The sequence below is a fragment of the Rhipicephalus microplus genome, chromosome 3, assembly GCF_043290135.1.
Source record: "Rhipicephalus microplus isolate Deutch F79 chromosome 3, USDA_Rmic, whole genome shotgun sequence".
Lineage (NCBI taxonomy): Eukaryota > Metazoa > Arthropoda > Arachnida > Ixodida > Ixodidae > Rhipicephalus > Rhipicephalus microplus.
The window spans coordinates 162,421,377-162,446,711 of NC_134702.1; the positions used below are offsets into that span (position 1 = coordinate 162,421,377).

General features: G+C 46.4%; 1 protein-coding gene across 2 annotated transcripts in view; it reads right to left on the reverse strand.

Annotated features, from left to right (window-relative positions):
- Positions 1 to 1,610: 1,610 nt before the first annotated feature.
- The window catches only part of LOC119180320 (heparanase), a 73,547-nt gene continuing 49,822 nt past the window's right edge, over positions 1,611 to 25,335 (reverse strand). For both annotated transcript variants that reach the window (XM_075890394.1, XM_075890395.1), the window contains 4 exons: positions 13,065 to 13,265; positions 6,894 to 7,131; positions 2,952 to 3,303; positions 1,611 to 1,813 (listed from right to left, as the gene is read on the reverse strand). In XM_075890394.1, the coding sequence (XP_075746509.1) occupies positions 2,992 to 3,303; positions 6,894 to 7,131; positions 13,065 to 13,265 (751 nt within the window). In that variant the 3' untranslated portion in view covers positions 1,611 to 1,813; positions 2,952 to 2,991. The remainder of the gene's footprint in view (positions 1,814 to 2,951; positions 3,304 to 6,893; positions 7,132 to 13,064; positions 13,266 to 25,335) is intronic.

Genomic DNA, 25,335 nt, shown 5'->3' on the forward strand with positions numbered 1-25,335 from the left:
CACATTTCACACGCTCTTGGTATACTATATGTTACATGACTATGCATGCTTTACCCCTTCTCACTTCCTTTGCATCTTTTCTCTTTCACTTTCCTTTTTCACCCCTTTGCTGCGTACAAGTACGTGCTATGTTTTCATATTCTTCCTCATTATTTTCACGCACATACTGAAAAGCTATCCGGCACTCTATCAAGAATTTCGTGCATAATATTGCGGGTGCGTTTCTCGTTACCTAAGTCAGTCAATCCTCTCATCTATAAATACTTGTTTTTATCTCATCTTAACTACTATCGTCTGGATTCGGGTACGGCACGTTAACAAATATCGACAAATTTCATGTCATACAGAAAAGGGTTGTTCGTGCCCTTGCAGATATTTCTTATTGCTCTAACACCACTCCCATATTTCAGGACGTGAACCTGCTAGCTCTACCAGAACACTACCGCGCAACGCTTGTGAAATGCTACCAGGCGGGATTGAAATGCGACTTTTTAGGAACCATTGCCGTCCTAAAGCACACAAAGTCGTTCACAACACCCATTTCAATCACACGTGGTTTATCCCCCGCACACGCACCAACTATGGCAAAGATATGTTTCGCTCTCTCTTGCAGTTTCATTTGAATGTCATATCTGAGATCAGAGTAAAATTACGCATGTTTATTTTCCTTTCAAAACATTTTGTGTTTCTTACCACATGGGCACATGCCCAATTTGACTTTGGTCTAATAGTCCTCGTATCAGTACACTGAATTAATGATTTTCGTATAAGAAATATTTACAATAATTTTTTTTCAGTTTCACCTTTTGAGCTTATTGTTTTAAATCTTTCTTTTGTTTTCATTTGCATATACCTAGTAAACTGCTTGGACAATATGTACATTTTCATTGCAATAAAATTGTTGCCTATGCCGCACATTTGTAAGGGCTCGTGGTACCAGTCAAGCCCTGTGAGGCTTTTTGACCACGGGTTCAGCATTTTGAATGTTGAAATTGTTAACTTTAAAAAAATGCTCCCTCATCCTATTATCGCTCCACGTCACCGCCACTTTTCTTTCTCCTCCTTGCTATACAATACTTGGTTATGCTATAGGTTATCACTTGCCTTTGCGTTAGCGCTGTTCGCGTGAGCTGCAGCGCAGTACGGCCATCACGAAAGGTTACCTGCGACAATGGGCCCACCGAGCAACGTTTCTAGAACCAATGTTTGGGTGTGTCGACATTGGTACGAAGCGCGCATGTTCTGCAGAGCTAGACATGCGAGTCACGCTCGCTGCTATTCGGGACCGGGCCTAATCCTCGTCACGAAAAATTGTGGCTTTTCGTGCTACCAAATTTCCAAAACTACGTTGCGCGGTCGCTGTACGCTACTGCGAGGGCTCAGCGCTTCATTTTGCATCGCTTGGTGTCAAACTCAGCAGTCGCCTTCATATTTTGAGAAACTTCCGAGCATCCCAAAAGTACGCGATACATTTCGTTTTCTTTCTTGATTGCCGGGTCGCAGCTTCTTAACGCAGCGAACGCACACTGCATGAAGCCACCGCTGTTGCGTCTTGCATCAACCTCAAGCAACACTTCAGTGAATCAAATAGTATTAATAAAACAACAAAGTTATGGCCATAATTATAATATTTTTTTTCAAATTCACAAAACAGCAACATCATTATAGGTTGTGTTTACAATTCATATGGAAGTAAACATCTTCGTCCTTCCTGGGGCAGACTGCACGGGCACTTCTTTTTTGTTATTGTTCAGCTTTTATTAGTGATTAACACCACGCGACACGACGTCTTTTGGATGCTGCCCAGGTGATCCTTGAAGAAAGAGAAAACGCGACGAAGACATTAGTGAATGCGACTCAGAATAGCACAGTTATAAAGTGAAATCCCGGACCACAACCTTGGCTTTGATAAGAAACACCAGCATGTTTTTTTGTGTTTTTATAAGAGGAGCTGGGCAAAGTTCATCATCTTTTCCAGATGCATGTGTTCCCGCCATACTTCTTTTCTTTTTCACAGTGACTATCAACTGCGTAAAGAAAAAAAAAACATCATAGGTAAGAAGTGAACGCAAAACGAGCGTCCCTGGTGTGGCTGCGTAGTTGATGTTCACAATAGATTACAAATTCACCCAGCACCACGCCTTTTCTTCATAAAGAACCCCTCAATAATTGATTGATATGTGGGATTTAACATCCCAAAACCACCATATGATTATGAGAGACGCCGTACTGGAGGGCTCCAGAAATTTCGACCACCTGGGGTTCTTTAACGCGCACCCAAATCTGAGCACACGGGCCTACAACATTCCCGCCTCCATCGGAAATGCAGCCGCCGCAGCTAGGAATCGATCCCGCGACGTGCGGGTCAGCAACCGAGTACTTTAGCCACTAGACCACCACGGCAGGGAGGGAACCCCGAATGTAACACATCCTTGTAATGCGCAAAGAATGTTCGACCTGGCGGCGGAAAAAAGACCACCATGGTGGTGTAGTGGTTGTAATTCATTATTGATGACCCGAAGGTCGCGGGACCAAATCCCGGTGGCGGTGGCTGTATTTTAATGTAGACGAAATTTCAGAGCCACGTTGTCTAAATTGCTGTAGCCCTCTACTACGACGTCCCTAATATTGTACCATGGGTTCGGGATGCGCAGATCCCCTGCACTTATAGATATACGACGCGTAAGGATGAAAAGTGCGTTACAGAAGGGCAGAGGCGGCAGAAGCAAGGGGCACAGGCCTAGTGGCTCCAACACCACTTGTCTTTTTTTTTCGTTTGGTACAAAACTAAAATCAGCTAAAATTTTTCAAGCACACGCTTATAGGGCTACTGAGCAGAGCACCGTGCCTATAGGAAGCACTTTCATTGCCATGATTATCGAAATACGAGATCAAACTCATCGAAAATTAAACGAACTTGCAAGTGCCGGAACTGCGACAAAGAACCTTACCGCGTTAAGTGAGGCTTTTTTGACAACAAGGCGGAGAGTGTCAGAAGGTTCCTGTGCAGGCGGGCGCCTTGTAGTCAGCGAAAACGAAGAAGGCCATAGAATAAGCGCTGATCGACATGGACTGCCCAGGATGGAGGACGGCCGGCACGATGTCCGGAAAGCGGAGAGACTCGCTGAGTGTCAGGCGACGTCCGTTGAGCAGCACGTCCTCCGCCACCAGGTTTCCGGCGGGGTCGGGTCCCACCGCGTAAGCCATTACGTGACTCGCCTGCAGCTCGGGATCCATGGCCGATAGCACGGCCGTCTCGTTGGACAGGTTCAGGCCGAACACGATGACCCCGCCACGGTGACCCTATCGTGAAATTTAACAGGGTCCGTAAAACCAATTCTGAAGTAAAATGAACATTGCGTATTGAAGGGTTTCAGCACGTTTTCAAACGCGTCGACAAGTAAAGCAGAGGACAAGACTGGACATCAAACTGAAGTTTATTAAAAGGCGAGATTTCCTAGAACACAGAGAAACCTTGGATTAATCAAGTACTAAAGCGCATAATCACAGAAAAGCATGAGTTTCACGAATAATTTTGAAGACCACGAAAGGTCCAAACGCTGGCGACCTTTGAAAAGCGACCAGGCCGTTTACATACTTAAACAAAAAAAGCTAAAAGGGAATACCATGAAAACCTTTTCTAAACTGAGCCAAGCTGTACACCTGATTGCCTGTGGATAATAACTTCTTTCTGGAGCAAGCGCAGGGACAAGTTAAATGCAAGAAAAGTCACTCACTGTCGTGAAAGCCACTGTTAGAACATTTCAATGACATCATGCATTATCCACAATCAGCTGCCCACATCTCACATATAATTATGAATATTTAAACGCAATATCTAGAAAACGGCATTTTCTTAACCCGACAAGCTGCTCTGAGGCACATAAAGCCTCTTCTTCATTGAAAACCAGTAAAGCTATTCATATCAACTAGATCCAGCTGACACCCGTAAAATATGTCATCGGCGTCACCTGCCTGTGCTGGGTCCATATATTCAATATGACGATTAGTTCAGGGACGTTCTCCTATGAAATAGAAGGAGTTAAAGTGTTATATTTGGAGGTGGCTACAGGAACAACGCGGGAACCACAGGCGTATGTCAGTTACATCTATAATTTCTAAGGCCTAGAAAGGGTAATTTTATGCCGATAACATAGCTCTTTCTTAAAGCACGAAATCATCCCTGAATTTCATCACGGCTTCCGCAGGGTAGGTCAAGCGAGTCTGCGCTTCTGTCAGAGAAAGTAATACCCAGAAGCATGAAAGCGCAAAAGTTAACTCCTGGCATCTTCGTTGAGTACAGCAAAGCATTTGACACATCATGCATGGAACCCTTTTAACAAAACCAGAATATGGCATGTGTGATGTCGTTCACTCAATTTTCTTGTCACATCTCTATACGATCGGCATTAGTGCATGGTTATCATTGCTTTTGCGTGACCTTTTCGTCCATTACTAACTGGTGTGCTCTATATAGAAGCATCTTGGGACTTCTTTCGTTTAACGCGAACGTGAAGAAGTTTCCTTTTATTGACAAGTGGACATATTTTGTTTTATACGCAGTAGAGACCAGCCCGTTTTTTTTCCTCTGATATCAAACCAGACTTTTTTTCACAAGCGAATAATGAGTTGTTTAAATAAATCGAGTGGTCCTTGTGCAACAGTCCACAAATTAGTGTCATAAAATCAAAGAACTGTTGTTCCCGCTTCGAAAAACTACTCTATCTTATGCCTAATTAAACGTAGGTTGAAACTCGCTTGATGTGATAGAGGGACACAAAATTTTGGTTGTTGGGTTATGTATACACATGATGTGAAACTCACGCATTCTAAAGCAGTTGTTTGCTGCATTTTTTGTTCTATTTAAAGGTCGTCATATCTTATCAACTAATCACCTTGTGTTATGATCCAGCTATATCATTTTTTTTACGATTGCATATAAGCTACTGCACCTTTGTATGGGATGCAACTACAAAACAAAATATTATTAGGATGCCGCTACTCGAAAAGAAAGCTACTCGTTGCATTAACGTTGGTCACTATTTAGACCCCAGAAAACCGCTCTTTCAAGAAAGAAGAATAATGAACGTCCAAAGTTCTCTATGCATGCCACCTCCTACGTCAACTGCATTTTGCTGATAAGAAAGCTGCACACTTCCTAAAGATTTTGTCATCCCTCGTAGAACAGTCCAGCGCTTGCATAACACAAGCACCCGAAAAATGCTTGATAAAGAGCCATCGAACAAATCACTATACACAAACCCTGAGCTACAACGAGGCCAAGCAGTTAAATCAACCGAAGAAGTGCACCAATAACCATACGTTCGCATCACGCACGAGCTTTTGTGATGTCTTCCTGCTTGATTAATTTCAATGCCTGCCTGAATATTGCAAAAGTACATTGTGTCTATGCTTGCAACAATGTATTCACCTGATGCGTGCTGATTTTTTGTGATTGATTTCTTATTTATTTTGACAGTTTAACAGAACATAATTCCTTTGACATCATGTTATCAAAACATGTGGTCTGGACATGGTGGTCTTTTCAATCTATTTATATGTACTAATCACCGAAGCATCACGTGTTCTTTTTAACGAAGCTTTTTTTGTGCAAGTGTTCACTGCTGTTGTTCTCTGGTTGTTGCCCTCTCACTTCATCAATTAAGCGGTAGGCTTACGGCTTTCTTGCTAGTGTGGCCTTTAACAATGTACTTGTTCATGTTGTACATGAAATTTCGCTTGACTTCACTTGATGTCTGAACTTCCAGGAAGGTTTCTTTTACCCCATTGCTTGACACAAAATTAACAGAGGCAGCGATGTACGCTTGAGGCAGCTATGAAAAAACAAAAAATCTTGTCAGTGAAACTTTTTCCGATTGCTTGGTGCTTTTATAAAATGTTTACATCCGAGATATGCTGATGATAGCAGCACGTCATAGCCAACCATGGTGCCGGCGACGATATAGTGTCATCAAAAGTGGCCAACTAACGGCAAACAAATTTAAGAGCAGAAATCTTCCGGCATATAGCTCTCCACCACGCACAGATGTAATCTGGGATTTAACGTCCCAAAACCACCGTATGATTACGAGAGACGTCGTGATGAGGGGCTCCGGAAATTCTGACCACATTAGATTCCTTGACGTGCGCTAACATCACACAGCCCACAGGCGTCTACCATTTTGCCTCCATCGAAATGCGACCACCTCAATCGAACCCACGACCTTTGGATCATCAGCCGATCGCTGTGATCACTGTTTCACTGATGGGGACCCATCAAGTACAAATAAATTTATGAAATACAAATGAGTACCACCCCATTGGACTGCAAAGCAAACATAATTTTCGCACATCGCGACACGGATTACAAAAATTATGAACAGATAGATACATGGGGTTCAATGTTGCAAAACTACAATATGATTACGAGAGACGCCGTAGTGAAGGGCTCCGGAAATTTCGACCACCTGGGGCTTTTTTCCGCGCACCCAAGTCTGAGCCCACGGACCTACAGCACTTTCACCTCCATCGAAAATGCAGCCGCCGCAGCCGGGATTTGATCCCACAACCTGCAGGTCAGCAGCCGAGTACCTTAGCTCCTAGACCCCCGCGGCAGGGGCAAAATCATGAACAGTCAAATGCACCAATCCAATAGCTTTCATGCACATGCGTGTACCATAATCCTGTCGTTTAGTTGTTAAATGCAAAACAGCAAGGATATCAACCCAATATAGCAGCCCCGAAATCCATCCGTGGAATAGATTTATCCAATTGCCTCACACAATATCATCAGAGGCAGCGACTTACGAAATCATTCTCATAACTAGCCCTCTGTTGTTTTATTTGTGGCCTGACGGCACTTGAATGTCAAATGATGTTCCAACACAGCGCACCTTGATGGCTCCATCCCTGAGGCAGTGGGCGTACAGACGCACCGCGTCATCCTTGGGTTGTGTGCGCAGCTGGAGCACACGAGTGCCGACCAGCCGCTTATGCACCAGGCTGATCCAGTAGTCGGGCAGCGGTCGGAACTCGTCGTCGGCAAGCAGCCGGTTGTTGCCCTGCACCAGGTCCTGGCGGAACACCACTGAAACGCCCTGCCTGGCGGCCGTGCCCAGAGTGTCAAGCCAGCTGCGATGGTGGTATAAGTGTCTGTTTGTTTTGTGATTTCGTTACGGCCATTTCCATGCACCTATGTGTAAAACGTTGCGGCGATGGCGTAGTGGTTAGAGCATCCGCCTCGCATGCAACAGGTCCGTGGTTCAAATCCCGGTACCGCGCAGTTCCCAACCGGATTAAAAAAAAAAAAAAAAAAAATCCGCGTTGATGGAACTGCATTAAGAGGCCTGGGGTGCGGCCTCACCGGCAAACACCGCCGAGAACGCACTCCCTCACCAGAGAAGGATTGGCCACCCTGGTGCAGTATCTGGCCACTACCTCCCACATGCTTACGTCAAATAACTCACGGCCCTCAGTCCCCAGCAGCTGCGAAGCAACTGACCATGGCGGCGGTCAGATCTGCAACGCAGCAGAGGGTGCTAAGAATCTCTGGATCCGGACAGGCCGCCATTGGAACCTGAACTTGGCAACGTTTAATGCTAGAACCTTATCTAGTGAGGGAAGTCTAGCTGTACTATTCGAGGAGCTAGAGGGTGTTAAATGGGATATAATAGGGCTCAGTGAGGTTAGGAGGACAGATGAGGCTTATACGGTGCTACAGAATGGGCACGTCCTTTGCTACAGGGGCTTGGCAGACAGAAGAGAACTGGGAGTCGGGTTCCTAATTCACAGAAACATAGCTGGCAACATAGAGGAATACTATAGCATTAATGAAAGGGTGGTAGGTATCGTAATTAAACTGAATAAAAGATACAAGATGAAGGTAGTACAGGCTTACGCGCCTACATCCAGCCATGATGACGCTTCAGTTGAAAGCTTCTATGAAGACGTGGAATCGGCAATGAGTAAGGTAAAAACACAGTATACTATAGTGATGGGCGACTTTAATGCAAAGGTAGGGAAGAAGCAGGCTGGAGACCAGGCAGTAGGAGATTATGGCATCGGTACTAGAAACGCCAGAGGAGAGCTACTAGTAGAATTCGCAGAACGCAATAATTTACGGATTTTGAATACCTTCTACCGAAAACGAGAAAACCGCAAGTGGACATGGAGGAGCCCTAATGGCGAAAATAAGAACGAAATAGACTTTATAATGAGTGCACAACCTGGAATCGTGCAGGATGTGGAAGTGATTGGCAAGGTACGATGCAGTGACCATAGAATAGTACGGTCTCGAATTCGCCTAGACTTGAAGAAGGAACGACAGAAACTGATACGCAAGAAGCCAATCAATCAGCTAGCACTGAGAGGGAAAGTACAGGAATTCAGAGTGTCGCTGCAGAACAGGTACTCGGCTCTTAGTGAGGAAACGAACCTTAGCGTAGATACAATGAATGATAATCTAACGAGTATCATTACGGAGTGTGCAGTGGAAGTTGGAGGCAGGGTAGTTAGACAAGACACTGGCAAGCTTTCCCAGGAAACGAAGAACTTAATTAAGAAGCGTCAAATCATGAAAGTGTCAAGTACAACAGACAAAATAGAACTGGCAGAGCTTTCGAAGTTGATTAATAAACGTAAGGTATGCGATGTAAGAAGGTATAACATGGAGAGAATTGAACACGCTCTGAAAAACGGAGGAAGTGTCAAAGCATTGAAGAGGAAACTTGGGATAGGCAAAAGTCGGATGTATGCACTAAGGGACAAAGAAGGCAAAATAACTACCAATATGGATAGGATAGTTAAAATAGCAGAGGAGTTTTACAGAGATCTGTACAGTAGCCGTGACAACCACGGCCTTAATACTATAAGAACTAGCAGTAACCCAGATTACACCCCACCAGTAATGATAGAAGAAGTCAGGAAAGCTTTGGAGAGCATGCAAAGGGGCAAAGCTGCTGGTGAGGATCAGGTAACATCAGATCTGCTGAAGGATGGAGGACAGATTGTGTTAGAAAAACTAGCCACCCTGTTTACGAGGTGTCTCCTGACGGGAAGAGTACCAGAGTCTTGGAAGAACGCTAACATCATCTTAATACATAAGAAAGGAGATGACAAGGACTTGAAGAATTACAGGCCGATCAGCTTGCTCTCTGTAGTATACAAGCTATTTACAAAGGTAATTGCTAACAGAGTAAAGAAAACATTAGAATTCAATCAACCAAAGGAACAAGCAGGATTTCGAACAGGCTACTCAACAATTGACCACATTCATACTATCAATCAGGTAATAGAGAAATGCTCAGAGTATAACCAACCCCTATACATAGCCTTCATAGATTACGAGAAAGCGTTTGATTCAGTAGAAATATCAGCCGTCATGCAAACACTGCGGAATCAGGGCGTAGATGAAGTATATATAAACATTCTGGAAGAAATCTACAGGGGATCAACTGCTACCATAGTGCTTCATAAAGAAAGCAACAGAATACCAATCAAGAAGGGTGTAAGGCAGGGGGACACAATTTCCCCAATGCTATTTACCGCGTGCTTACAGGAGGTTTTCAGAAGCCTAGAATGGGAACAGTTAGGGATAAGAGTCAATGGAGAATACCTTAGTAACCTGCGCTTCGCCGATGACATTGCATTGCTGAGTAACTCGGGGGACGAATTGCAACTCATGATTACGGAGCTAGACAAGGAGAGCAGAAAGGTGGGTCTTAAAATTAATCTGCAGAAAACGAAAGTAATGTACAACAACCTCGGCAAGGAGCAGCGCTTCGAGATAGGTAATAGTGCACTTGAAGTTGTAAAAGACTATGTCTACTTAGGGCAGGTATTAACCGCAGAGCCGAACCACGAGACTGAAGTAACTAGAAGAATAAGAATGGGGTGGAGCACATTTGGCAAGCACTCTCAAATTATGACAGGTAGTTTGCCATTATCCCTCAAGAGGAAGGTATATAACAGCTGTATCTTGCCGGTACTTAGTTACGGAGCAGAAACCTGGAGACTTACAAAGAGGGTTCAGCTTAAATTGAGGACGACGCAGCGAGCAATGGAAAGAAAAATGGTAGGTGTAACCTTAAGAGACAAGAAGAGAGCAGAGTGGATTAGGGAACAAACGGGGGTTAAGGATATCATAGCTGAAATCAAGAAGAAGAAATGGACATGGGCAGGGCATGTAGCGCGTAGACAGGATAACCGCTGGTCATTAAGGGTAACTGACTGGATTCCCAGAGAAGGGAAGCGGGTTAGGGGGAGACAGAAGGTTAGGTGGGCAGATGAGATTAAGAAGTTTGCGGGTATAAATTGGCAGCAGCAAGCACAGGACCGGGTTAACTGGCGGAACATGGGAGAGGCCTTTGTCCTGCAGTGGACGTAGTCAGGCTGATGATGATGATGATGATGATGTGTAAAACTAGGGCATTCGGCGCCAGGTGCAAAAAGTTTAATTTAAAAGAGTGGACATGCGAACAAGGGCTCAAGAAAAAAGTCAGAACACCACAAACACCACTTAGCAACTGAAACGGGGCACAACGGAGGACAAGACAGAAGGCAAAGAGCCATCTTCACATGCCCAGGCAATAAGCCATCAGCTTGGCACGTGTTGGTGTCTTCGCAAAAGGCAACTGTTTGCGCATCTCTTCAGGCAAGTTAATGGTATACGTTGGCCGGCACATACCCTGTCACTATTATTGACATATTGCCTCAATCCTTCGACAGCATTTTTAATTTCTGTGCTCGTGGAACCCTTCGCCTTTATCAGCTTTTGGCACGAGCTTACTCTCAGATATTTAGAGTACTTATATATACATTAGAAGGTGAGCCTCCGGTTAGCCATATGTAATGTTTCAGTAATCTTTGGTTAACACAACAGGCTGTCTGTCCTGCGAAAAAGCGGCTGCAGATAAAATGAACATTATTCATCGAGGCTGTACAATACACAGTAGAATTCTCGATGCATTTGACGGAACAAATGTGAGCCCGCCTTTCGTCATTTATCGTCCTATGTTGTCAATTATGGCAGCATATGACAACCCGGGCTTCCAGGGTGCTCCGAACTCAAAAAAATTGAGTCTGTAAGGAAATGGGTTGGGGAAGTACTCAAGGCGAGAAAAAAACAAGGTGCAAAATTAAGCTCGAGGCCAGACTTAGGCTCATAGAAGACAGTAGATAGACAAAAAAATGTTCCATTACTTTTTTATAGAAACAACGTTCACGCATAATTATGAACAAAAAAACTAGACGACTCATCAGCAAATACAGGTTTGACAGATTTATGCGATATGGCAACAAACATTTATTTCATAGCAGTGATGAAAAACAAAGCTCTAAGTAAATACTCTATAGCTCTATACGCTATAGCCAATACTCTAAAGCTAAGTAAATACTCTAAAGCAAAGGATTCGAGAGTGTTATGGCGCTGGCACTATACGAGAAATGGCCAAAACGAAGGCTATAATAAATCTTATAACTAAAAGGTCAGCGCTTTGCTCTTTTAAGCGAAGCTGGCTTGTCTTCTAATGACTAGTCATGTAGTCGGATAAGTAATAAAGAAGATCTACGTATTTTCTGAGAGAAAGCACCAAAATGAGACGTTTTGATGCAATCTGTCGATATGCAAGCAGGCGCATGTTTAGGCACTAACGTGATTTAAGCCTTGGGCTTCAGAGACTACGCCGTATAGGTAAATATGTGTGCTATATACATAAGTAAAATGTATTGAAACATATTTAATTATTGGTGGCGCAAAAGTTTAAGATTAGTGAAACATAACCAGTTTAAAACCGCAGCTATTCTTTAGTAAAGTGCATATTGATACTGTGATTTAAGGCAGGTTGTTTCGGGTACAGTAGCCATCATTTCAAACTTGAAAAATTAGCGTGGTGTAGCTGAGGTCACAGCCCCGTTATAAACGCAACACTCGTAGCATCCATTCATCCATGGATCCGCGTCATACTCACTGTGCAGCCACTCCCTCTGCCTTTAACGTTGCCGGGGAAGTGACGCGTTTCAGGCAATATCAAAGTTGAGAGTTCGAACTATAGGGGCCCCGAATTGCTTACGTCAGAATTATCTCAGCCGAACGTTATTGGCGTTAGACACCGCAGACAAACAGACAGGGCCTTGGGTCACTGGGTGTTGCATTTCAAGCATTCCATCTAGTGTCAATGCGTTCGCGTTGACGCAAAATGATATTTGCTCAAGCACTCTCATAGGCTTAGTTAGCCGTCACTTGCAACAATTTTGATCAAATATGGTTTAAGAAACTGTGGTGTGTGCTTAGAATAAATTTACTACAATTTAGAGTACGATGTACTCTTCTATGGGAGAATGTTTAGAAAAAGTGGTTAACGATTTAGAGAACTTAGTACTCTACTATAAGAAAGCTGAAATACGTAATAAGCTGTCCCAGAGCCAATGAAGAAGTTATTTTGTATAGATCTAGATGGGCTTAATAGCATCCCGGTCGCTTATGAACCAGCCTGTCCTCACCATGCCAACGCAAGTTGCCGGCATTTTTCACAGACGCAAAACTCATCTTAAAAGTCACTCAGCGTTGAGTTCTTGTGTAGTCAGCAAGTTGTCAATCACCTCACACATTTTTTTCAAGCATTTTTTACTTCATTTCATGCTACAGAAAAACTGCCTTCAAACCTAATCTCTTTATTCTGTGATGCCATGTATGCTGCGACAAACTCTGGAAACCTTAGGCTAAAGGATATGTTTACAAAAACCTTTGAAAAATCACTGAAATATCAAATGACACGTGCTACCTACGTCTGTCTGTGTTTGCAGGCTATAACAAGCATATTCACGGCCAAGTGAACACAAGGCGTTTTTCGGATTTCAAAGCAGATACAGATGACGGAATTTTGTTAGTTGTACTTGACGTAAGTAATTGGGGAACTAGAAAACCATTCCAGACTCTGCTTTGTGCATCACCTGTTTACTGGTGCATCTGTTGAAGTAAGTATTTAATTGCGCACCGATGTACTCGCCAGTACACCCTAGGTTTGTCACCTAGGGTAATGCGCAAATATAAATGCGCGCAGGCTCACACGAGCGACGAAGCGTATGTATCCGAGATGGCGAGCAGTCCGTCACCGGTGGCAGACGCGGTCTCGGTGATCCAGAGCGACTTGTGCAGTCCGTTTCGCTTCAGCACCGACCACAGCTGCTGGATGCCGTCCGAGAGGCCACGGAGCGTTGTTCCATTCAGGATGTCGGCCACAGTTCCTGCGGGGTTCCGGTGGTGGTAGCTGCGACACAAGGTAAGGTCATTTTCAATGAGGAAATGGTAACTGGTTCAACTTACTGAGTAAGAAAGGACATGAGAATACTCAAGAGCCCCTAGTCGAAAAAATGAAAGGCATAGTCATGAATTATAAACAGGATCCTGAATGAAACTCCTGCATTTGATAATTAAGTACTCGGCTCATGCCGTAGGTACCATTCGTATTCTAGACAGTGCTGTCACTACCACTTCTGGCGCACTAGTGTCGTATCGACGCCACAGGCATTGCCAAATCACGGCAGTTTGGAAGCGCTTATTCGCGCAGCAGCTCGTTTCACTGTATCAACCCAAGTCGATGCACGATCGCTCCCCTATCACTCAGATCTGCCTGTGACACGGAGAGTGGTCTGGCATTCGTTTAGTTTATTCTGCATGAGCACAAACGCTGGCATTCCCGCGCCCTTCACAAGGCCCAGGCACTGCATGCTGCTCTGGAAATTCCTGCACTGGCTGCGTAATGTTCTACAAGTGGTGCATTGCCGTTCCCGCCAAATGTGCGTACAGCCACCCCCATAGAGTCATGAGCGCCGGCTTTTGGTCACTCCGCCGGGTGGTTGGAGCGAACGCAGTATTGGGTTGCTGTTTCCCTTCAAGAGACAATAGGGAGTTTTAGAATACCGTTTGGAAGCGCTGCGGGCGTTGCGGGCGCTATAAGAGCTTTAGAATAGCGTTTGCCCTGCTGCGATATAAACGCTTGATCGCAGCGACACCGTACCCTCGAAACCAGCGCTTGCGTGCCACATGCGGGCCGCCATCACCGCCCGTAGCCTCGAAACCAGCGCTTGTGGGCCACATGTGGGCCGCCGTTACCGCACGCAATTTCGGATTTTTCGCGTGCGGTCCGCGAACGCGAACGCCGACTAGCGTGACGACGCATGCGCAGTGGCAGCGACCGCACCGCAAGTGCTCGCGGTGCGCTATTCTAAAACTCCCAACTTTTAGTTGGGCGTGCGTAACGAGCCTACATACGTGGCACGATACGTTGCGTATGCTGCATGCGAAGCGCTCAACGACACTTTTAGTTCACCGTATTGACCATACCGAGGTACGTTTGGTTCAACTAGATGTGTGTTAATAGAAAGAAAAAATTTTAAGTGCTTTTTAGCGCACTCGTGTGGTAGCGGCCGTCATAATGGCCACTGACATCTACGCCAAGGTGAATTATTTTGATCCATGGTTTACGTTGATTTGTTCCAGATGCCTAAACAGATCGCTGGTTTGTACTTCTGATAGCAGCACAACATCGTCTCTCAAAGTAAAATATATTCGATTTGGGCGAACTTTGTTGCTCTCTGCTTTCGATGTCATCACTGCCATTTTGCTGTCTGGTTCCTATTTCAATCGAGATATCGCGAGAGCGTTGCGGTGCGTACGCTCCACCTCGTCACGTTTACGCATGCCGCCTTTTTTTTTGGCATACGCCAATATTTATGGAACATATACTTTACGTACTGCACATGCGCACTTCCCTCACTTAGCCACGCTGCGTACGTAGGCTCGTTACGTACGCCTAACTAAATGTGTCTAATGTGGACGCAGCGTACGGATCGCGCATTCCGCAAACAGGCGCAGTTTTGCAAAAATAAAGCAGTTCCTACCCAACAGCCGAGCGGTGTCGTTCCTCATTCGGTGCACTTCACAAAACCCGCAACGTCATAATGGTGACGACGCACGGATTGTGATGCTAGCGCAACTTGGACGCTATATGCGTGTACTGGCTACAGAAGGAATATACGGCGCCATCGAGCCCTTCACGGGAGCAGCGAAGAGAAGAAACGTGCCCTGCTCTTCACGTCACGCGGTGTGGACACCTTCGAGACAGTGCGTGCGCTGGTCATGCCGAAAACGCCTGGGGAAGTCAGCTTCAGCGAACTGGTCACACTTCAGTGGCTTTCCAACCCAAGACCATCGGAGCTTTATGGCCAGTACTTCTAGCGACGAAACCAAAACCCCGGTGAATCGACCAGGAACTATGCCGCAGCCCTCAAGAGTTTGACACTGGACAGCGACTTAAGTGTGCCAGCGGCTACGGCTACAACATTGACGTCAAGAGGACGCAAAGAGCCTGTTTTACAGCGGAACCCAACAATACTGTCACGAGACATCACGCTGCGAGACAGATTCATTTGCAGAATCCGGGACGAACATCACCAACAGCGCCTCTTTGCCGAAAAAGAGCTGACTTTCCAAAGCACCTTGGATGTACACCTGTTAGTAGAGAGGCCCCGTCGAGGTGGTCTAGCGGCTAAGGTACTCGGCTGCTGACCCGCAGGTCGTGGGTTCAAATCCCGGCTGCGGTGGCTGCATTTCCGATGGAGGCGGAAATGTTGTAGGCCCGTGTGCTCAGATTTGGGTGCGCGTTAAAGAACCCTAGGTGTTCGAAATTTCTGGAGCCCTCCACTACGGCGTCTCTCATAATCATATGGTGGTTTTGGGACGTTAAACCCCACATATGAATGTATGTTAGCGGAGAACGCATCAAGGCAGCAGCGGGCAACCGGAGCTGCAACAGACTCAGAAGAAACCAACAAGGCTCCTGCCAACAACAAAGAAGCCAAGCAACTGTCTTCCCAACGACGTTGCTAGAGGTTTTATGGCAGGCACGTCTTTTCTGCGGGTGAACTCAAAACAGAAGATTGCCGTTTCTTCTCGAAAGTGGGTCATAATGCAGATGTCTGCATTCCACGTAAGAAGAAAAAAAAGCACAAACACCCAACAAGGAACACACGCACAGTGTCAACCCACTTCCTGCGTCTGATGAGACAGCGTGTAGTGATCCCTGTCACGAACTGCATGCAGTAAGTTGGCATACACACTGCCCCAAGTTCCTGGTGGACGTAGAAGTGGAGCGGAAATCGCTGCATTTCAAAGTGTACACGGGTGCTGCAAGCTGCATGATAAGAGTGTGGCAGCTTGGGCTAGTTGGTATGGCATGACGATAGTTTTAGCGCGAGAACAAAACGACGACACAAGACAAGAAGGCATCCTTCGTGTCCTTCTTGTCTCTGTGTCGTCGTTTTGTTCTCGCGCTATAACTGTCGTCCGTGATAAGCGAGAAGACATCATACCATGAAGCGTGGCCATAGAACGCTCCCCCACTTTCACGATAGCCACTCGACTTGCGTACTTGGTCGGAGAAAGAACCTGGAGACCACCCTTGGTCGTGCAAACTTCATCATCATGATCATCATCAGCCTGACTACGTCCACTGCAGGACAAAGGCCTCTCCCATGTTCCGCCAGTTAACCCGGTCCTGTGCTTGCTGCTGCTAGTTTATACCCGCAAACTTCTTAATCTTGTCTGCCCACCGAACCTTCTCTCTCCCCCTAACCCGCTTCCCTTCTCTGGGAATCCAGTTAGTTACCCTTAATAACCAGCGGTTATCCTGTCTACGCGCTACATGCCCGGTCCATGTCCATTTCCTCTTCTTTATTTAAACTATGATATCCTTAACCCCCGTTTGTCCCCTAATCCACTCTGCTCTCTTCTTGTCTCTTAAGGTTACACATACCAATTTTCTTTCCATTGCTCGCTGCGTCGTCCTCAATTTAAGCTGAACCCTCTTTGTAAGTCTCCAGGTTTCTGCTCCGTAGCTAAGTACCGGCAAGATGCAGCTGTTATATACCTTCCTCCTGAGGGATAGTGGCAATCCACCTGTCATAATTTGAGTGCTTGCCGAATGTGCTCCACCCCATTCTTATTCTTCTAGTTACTTCAATGTCGGGGTTAGGCTCTGCGGTTATTATCTGCCCTAAGTAGACATAGTCTTTTACAACTTCAAGTCCACTATTACCTATCTCGAAGCGCTGCTCCTTTCCGAGGTTGTTGTACATTACTTTCGTGGTCTGCAGAATAATTTTAAGACCCACCTTTCTGCTCTTCTTGTCTAACTCCGTAATCATGAGTTGCGATTCGTCCCCTGAGTTACTACGCAATGAAATGTCATCGGCGAAGCGCAGGTTTCTAAGGTATTCTCCATTAACTCTTACCCCTAACTGTTCCCATTCTAGGCTTCTGAAAACCTCCTGTAAGCACACGGTAAATAGCATTGGGGAGATTGTGTCCCCCTGCCTTACACCCTTCTTGATTGGTATTCTGTTGCTTTCTTTATGCAGCACTATGGTAGCAGTTGATCCCCTGTAGATTTCTTGCAGAACGTTTATATATACTTCATCTACGCCCTGATTCCGCAGTGTCTGCATGACGGCTGATATTTCTACTGAATCAAACGCCTTCTCGTAATCTATGAAGGCTATGTATAGTGGTTGGTTATACTCTGAGCATTTCTCTATTACCTGATGGATAGTATGAATGTGGTCAATTGTTGAGTAGCCTGTTCGAAATCGTGCTTGTTCCTTTGGTTGATTGAATTGTAATGTTTTCTTTACTCTGTTAGCAATTACCTTTGTAAATAGCTTGTATACTACAGAGACTAAGCTTATCGGCCTGTAATTCTTCAAGTCCTTGTCATCTCCTTTCTTATGTATTAAGATGATGTTAGCGTTCTTCCAAGACTCTGGTACCCTTCCCGTCAGGAGACACCTCGCAAACAAGGTGGCAAGTATTTCTAACACAATCTGTCCTCCATCTCTCAGCAGATTTGATGTTACCTGATCCTCACCAGCAGCTTTGCCTCTTTGCATGCTCTCCAAAGCTTTTCTGACTTCTTCTATCATTACTGGTGGGGTGTCATCTGGGTTACTGCTAGTTCTTATAGTATTAAGGTCGTGGTTGTCTCGGCTACTGTACAAATCTCTGTAAAACTCCTCCGCTATTTTAACTATCCTATCCATATTGGTACTTATTTTGCCTTTTTTTTCCTTTAGTACATACATCCGACTTTTCCCTATCCCAAGTTTCTTCTTCACTGCTTTGACGCTTCCTTCGTTTTTCAGAGCGTGTTCAATTCTCTCCATGTTATACCTTCTTACGTCGGATACCTTGCGCCTATTAATCAACTTCGAAAGCTCTGCCAGTTCTATTATGTCTTTTGTACTTGAGACTATCACGATTTGACGCTTCTTAATGAGATTCTTTATTCCCTGGGAAAGCTTGCCAGTGTCCTGTCTAACTACCCTGCCTCCAACTTCCACTGCGCACTCGTAATGATACTCGTCAGATTATCAATCATTGTATCTACGCTAAGGTTGGTTTCCTCACTAAGAGCCGAGTACCTGTTCTGCAGCGACACTCTGAATTCCTGTTCTTTCCCTCTCAGTGCTAGCTCATTGATTGGCTTCTTGCGTATCAGTTTCTGTCGTTCCTTCTTCAAGTCTAGGCGAATTCGAGACCGTACCATTCTACAGTCACTGCATCGTACCTTGCCAACCACTTCCACATCCTGCACGATTCCTGGGTGTGCAGTCATTAAAAAGTCTATTTCGTTCTTATTTTCGCCATTAGGGCTCCTCCATGTCCACTTGCGGTTTTTTCGTTTGCGGTAGAAGGTATTCAAAATCCGCAAATCATTGCGTTCTGCGAATTCTACTAGTAGCTCTCCTCTAGCGTTTCTAGTGCCGATGCCATAATCTCCTACTGCCTGGTCTCCAGACTGCTTCTTTCCTACCTTTGCATTAAAGTCGCCCATCACTATAGTATACTGTGTTTTTACCTTATTCATTGCCGATTCCACGTCTTCATAGAAGCTTTCAACTGAAGCGTCATCATGGCGGGATGTAGGTGCGTAAGCCTGTACTACCTTCATCTTGTATCTTTTATTCAGTTTAATTACAATACCTACCACCCTTTCATTAATGCTATAATATTTCTCTATGGTACCAGCTATGTTTCTGTGAATTAAGAGCCCCACTCCCAATTCTCTTCTGTCTGCCAAGCCCCGATAGCAAAGGACGTGCCCATTCTGTAGCACAGTATAGGCCTCATATGTCCTCCTAACCTCACTTAGCCCTATTATTTCCCATTTAACACCCTCTAGCTCCTTGAATAGTACAGCTAGACTTTCCTCACTAGATAAGGTTCTAGCGTTAAACGTTGCCAAGTTCAGGTTCCAATGGCGGCCTGTAGTCCAGAGATTCTTAGCACGCTCTGCTGCGTTGCAGATATGACCGCCGCCATGGTCAGTTGCTTCGCAGCTGCTGGGAACTGAGAGCCGTGAGTTATTTGACGTATGCATGTGGGAGTTAGTGGCCAGATACTGCACAAGGGCGGCCAATCCTTCTCTGGTGAGGGAGTGCGTTCCCGGCGGTGGTTACCGGTGAGGCCGCACCCCAGGCCTCCTAATGCAGTTCCATCAACACGCGGATTTTTTTTCCTGTTGGAAACTGCGCGGCACTGGGATTTGAACTACGGACTTTTTGCATGCGAGGCGGATGCTCTAACCACTACGCCATCGCCCCACCCGTGCAAACTTAAGGGGAAACAACTGCGTGCTACCATTTCTGGTGATGAAAGGAGTGACAGGCAACCTCTTGGGGTGATACTGACTTGCTCTTCTCCATATCCAGCTTCGCGGAATCAACCAGGTGAAGCATCAAATTGATGAAATGCCATCTAAAGGCACCCAGACATGTTCAGAGAGCATATTGATGGCTATAGACAGGCCCTTTGATTCATCCCAATGGATATGTGTGGTTTAGCATCCCAAAACTACCATATGATTATGAGAGACGCGAGAAGCCGTAAGTGGAGGGCTCCGGAAATTTTCACCACCTGGATTTCTTTAACGTGCATCCAAATCTGAGCACATGGGCCTGCAGCACGTCTTCTTCCATCGGAAATGCAGCCACCCCAGCCGGGATTTGACCCCGCTACCTGCGGGTCAGCAGCCGAGTACCTTAGCCACTAGACTACTTTGGCAGGGCTTAATTCGTCTGGAATTTAAAAAGGACGCCAGCCCCAAATTTTTCCAGGATTTTAGCCTGGAGACGGTCTAGGTGCCGACCAGTGCGGACGCGCGAAGATTGGCTCCTGCTTTCAAGAATGCTTTCCTGTGGTATTCACGAATTTTTCGCCAAGTTTTCAGTCCCATCGTGTGCCTAAGTTCTCAAGAAATCAGCAGGTACCACCTTTGTGCTGGTGAGTGGACGTTTACACCGTTTTAGGGGCATTTTTACAGGGCAACGCCACCGGGGAATTTAAGCCTAACAACCAAGGAGGCGATTGTCGCCGATGCGCCGACCCGGCGCCAACGTAACTCAACGCTCCGCGCGTTCCAGGACCTGCAACTGAGAATGGAATACCAAGTAGATGGAGAGGACATCTCTCCAGAGAATTGCACGGAACATGGGTTGGAAGGAAGCCGAAATGAGAAGTTCAAGGAATAAGCAAACCGCGGGTAGCGTTCCTGCTGCCAAGGGTTCGACCAAAGCAGGCGTTGCGGGAGACGCTCGAGCCAGTCGTAGTAGGTATGATACCAAGCATACAATTGTGTGAGCTGGACGCATGCCGCCACTACCCAAGGACTTCAGCAAAATTGTGCTACGACCACGTGGAGGATTAAATATCTCCAGAATTGGCACTGCAGCCGTGGCAGACGCGATAGTACTGGCGGCCGGCATCCAAGAGGAAGAGGCCATGCAGGACATCATCTGTTCCAACTTGCAGCAGAACATTATGGTGGCAAGCACTCCGGACCAAGACAGAGCTTCAAGATACCTCAAGGTCAAGCAAATTGACACTGGAGGCAAAGTTTTCGAGGTTAGCGCGTACGCCACGGCACCCCACGATACTTGTAAAGGAGTGATTCGCGGGATCCCCGTAAGCGATACTCAGGACATTTTGACCCGAAAGATTGTGAACGCGAACAACCCGCTCGCGCTGAAGGCGAAGAAAATCAAGGACACCGAGACAATCATCATAGCGTTCGAAGGACACAAGGTGCCCAGATTCGTGAGATATGGACCTTCACTTTTGCAGAGCTCCCTTTAGCGCAAGAACATCGATATATGTTACGTCTGTGGAAAGCTGGGACATCAGTCCGACGTCTGTCCGAACCCAGCTGAAACCATCTGCAGAGGCTGCGAGATCAAGAACCCAGATAGCCTGCACCAGTGCAATCCAGATGCAGGCTGTGCGACGGTCACCATCCCACGGCAGACAAGGAGTGCAAGAACAGGTTCTTGGTGCCATACGTCGTCAGACGCAGACATTGGGAAAGATCGCGAGAAGCCGCAGAAGCCCGGAACCCATCAATCACATCGAGTCCAGACATCAACGACAAGCAGCTTATTCCAGCCTACGGGACCCAGACATCCAGACTACACAAGAACAGGAAAGACGGCCCCACTCCAGGGGGAGGTCGCGTTCCAGAAGAGGTTCTAGACCCAAGGCCCATTCCCAATCACGGGGGGCGCTCGAGTTCTCAAGGGCACCATCAGGGTTGAAATCAGCCTGGGCGGCACCCGAATGGCTGCTGCCTGGCGTTCAGTTCGAGATCATGGCTTCACACCCGGGGAGGACGCCTGCAGTTACATCGAAAGGCAGCTGGGCTGAGCGAGTGCGCAACGGCGCGTCAGTGGTGATGACAGGTAAGCTGCCAGAGCATGGTAGAATTACACAGCTAGAGCAAGAAAACGCGAGACTTACAAAATCCAATGAGAGGCTATCAGCTGAGTTAAAGGAAATAAAAATTCTCCTCACTAAACTAACCAGCGCGCAGTCTTCACAACCAATGCCTCAGCAAGTTGATGACCATGTGGCTGAGAACGTGGGGGACTCGAAAACCACAAAAAAGAGGGCAGTCATGGCAGAACACGTGGAAGCCAACCAAACGACCATGTCAGATATGAAAGATGTCTTTGACACGCTCAGCAAAGTAGTAGCTAATCTTAGCGAGCAGATGGGTAGGCTACAGTCAAGCGTGGCGGCACTGGAAGAGCATATGACTTATGACTTTGAACATTACAAAGGTCGAAGCATATCTGCACAATACCGCAAGGCCTCCTCATGCACCAAACTCACCCTTTCGGCCACCAATACTAGTGGTACCAAACCTGTCGACAGGTGCAGCATCAGGCTCTGGCCGTCCATGTAATAACCATGATGGCAGCGCTACGTGAAGCATTTCGTATCTGGCAATGGAACTGTAGAGGTTACCTTAAAAAGAAGGCAGCCCTACAGCAGTATATCAGGAGCAGCCAAGAAAAGCCTCATAATATATTATTACAAGAGACCCTTTCACCGCAAGCAACGTTGCCTGAATTCCGGCCTGTAATAGGGGATACTGAAGGGAGGGGAGTCTGCACCTTCGTATGCAACAAACTAACGCACGTAACCCACGACCTCAAGATAGAAGCAGGCCGTTTGAAACACGTCATAGTAGAGATCGTGCCAGGTACCAGCAACTGTCAGAGCATTTTCACTCTTAATATATACAGCAGTCCAAAGGAACAAAACCAAGGGTTCAAGACGGTTCTAAAAAAAGCTGTTAATATCGCCGGGGAATGCCCACTCGTCATAGCAGGTGATTTCAACGCCCCTCATAATACGTGGGGTTACAAGTACAACACTGGGAAAGGAAATCTACTTTGGCAAAGTGCCAGTGAACTTGATCTCACCCTAATCACAGACCCCAGCCTACCAGCAAGGCTTGGTACATCTTGCTGCATGGATTCCACCCCGGACCTTACATTTGTAAAGAACATCAAGAAGGCCCAGTGGATGAACCTTGCTGTAGACCTAGGGAGTGACCACTGCATTCTTGCCGCTACCTTCTCTGTGGAGCGTAAAAAGCAGAGAGAATGCCACTTCACAGACTGGGATACGTTCAGGAAGATAAGGATGGAAAGGGAACAAGATCGCCACAGACAAGGCTTGGAGCAGTGGGTCAAACAGATTAAAGATGACATCAAATCTGTCTCCTCCACCACTACCACAGATTTTCTAGTTGAAAGAATGGATAGCCGGCTCGGTCATCTTCTTGAGGCAAAGCAAGCACTACTGAACCGTTGGAAGGGTCAGCGCCTGAACCGAAGACTGAGGAAGAAGATAGCCGAGGTAAACAGATCAGTCGAGGAACATTGTCGCGCACTATCTAGGCAGCAATGGGCGAAATCTGCAACTCCGTCGATGGTCACATGCGCAATGGCAAGACATGGAACATGTTAAAGCATCTCCTCAACGAAAACACCACCAAAACAAATCAAAAGCATGTTATCGCTCAAGTTTTGCATAAAGAGATAGGGGGCACTACAGAACAGCAAGTTGTGCAGTGGCTCGTGCATAAGTACCTCCCAATCAAAAGAGGATTGGCACCACCAAGTAGACAGTACCAGGGCAGGCCCAATCCAGGTCTTGAGGGCGACTTTAACATCGAGGAGATCAGAAGAGCCTTGCATGATCTCAACGGCAAGTCGGCTCCTGGCCCGGACGGTACATCAAACAAGGCCCTTCGTAACCTTGATGACGATTCAATTGAAACCCTGAAGGATATGATCAATGCAGCATGGAAAGAAGGCAGGGTGCCAGAGCAGTGGAAGCTGGCCAGGACGATCCTTATTCCTAAGCCAGGAAAGCCCCCTAACTTGGACAACATGAGGCCAATATCATTGACATCATGTATCGGCAAGGTTGCAGAACATGCCATACTGCACAGGATAAAGAAGTACTTGGAAGATAAAGACATATATACACACAATATGGTTGGATTCAGGGCAGGGCTATCCACACAAGATGCATTGAAGCTTAACAAACACCAGGTCGACAACAAAACCAGAGACGTGAGAGCCATTCTGTGCATAGATCTAGAAAAAGCGTTTGACAACATCCACCACTCATTCATACTCGAAGCAATTTCCAAGCTTGGTCTGGGGAAACCCTTCTATGACTACGTATGGTCCTTTCTTACAGATCTGAAAGCCGTGATGAAGATTGCAGATATCGACACCGCAGCAATCGAACTAGAAGCAAGGGGCACGCCGCAAAAGGCAGTGATTTCACCAATGCTGTTCAACGTTGCCATGATTGGACTGTCAAAGAAATTATCGAGCATTGAAGGATTGAAACACAGCATTTACGCATATGACATTACCATCTGGTGCACAGGTGGAAGCTAGGGACAGATTGAGAGCGCCCGGCAAGAGGCGATTGACACCGTAGAAGAGTACCTACGTCCTTCTGGACTCAAGTGCTCCTCGAGTAAGTCAGTCAGTATCGGACTGCACGCCGGGGACTGAAGCCCAGAGAATGGAAGCCGTTAAACCAGATAGACATCCACCTCCGTACAAATCAAGGGGATGCCATCAAGAGGGTCGACTCCATCAAAGTCCTGGGCATGCTGATAGAGTCTAGCGGCGCCAACAGCAAACCTATAGCCAAGTTAACTTGGAAAACAGAGAGTGCGGTGCACCTCATACGCAGAGTGGCCAACAAAAGAAATGGGATCAAGGAAGACAACCCATCAGGTTGATGCATGCGCTTGTTCTAAGCCACTTCACGTACGAGGCAGCAATGCACAACTGGTCAAGAGCAGAGTCCGAGACACTGAATGTGCTCCTCAGGAAAGTTATCAAGAAGGTCCTGGGCCTACCCATACATACCAGCACCGAGCGTCTGCTTGAGCTTGGCATTCACAACACGCTCGAAGAAATAGCAGAAGCCCAATAGAGAGCACAGTTTGCAAGGTTATCTACAACAAGGTCGGGGAGAATGATCCTGCAGGAGCTGGGCCAACACCCAATGGCAATCAGACGCAATTACAATGATATCCCCGGCAACATCAGGGAGAATATCACGGTGTCTCCTATACCAAGAAACATTCATCCAGAACACAACGTCGGAAGAAGAGTAGCGTGGACAATGACTATACTTCAAGTCTCAAACGAGGAACGAGGGGTCGTATTTGTTGACGCGGCTTCCTACGCCAATGGGAAAGCGTTTGTGGCAGTGGTGGTCGATGGGGCTGGCCATGTCGTCAACTCAGCGACGGTCAGGACGAAATACCCAATCATTGCGGAACAGGTGGCCATCGCCTTAGCACTCAAGATGGATAACATTGAAGTCGTCTACAATGATTCGATGGCAGCACTACGGGCGTTCGCCAAGGGGACGGTCTCTGAACAAACGCTGAGAATACTGCA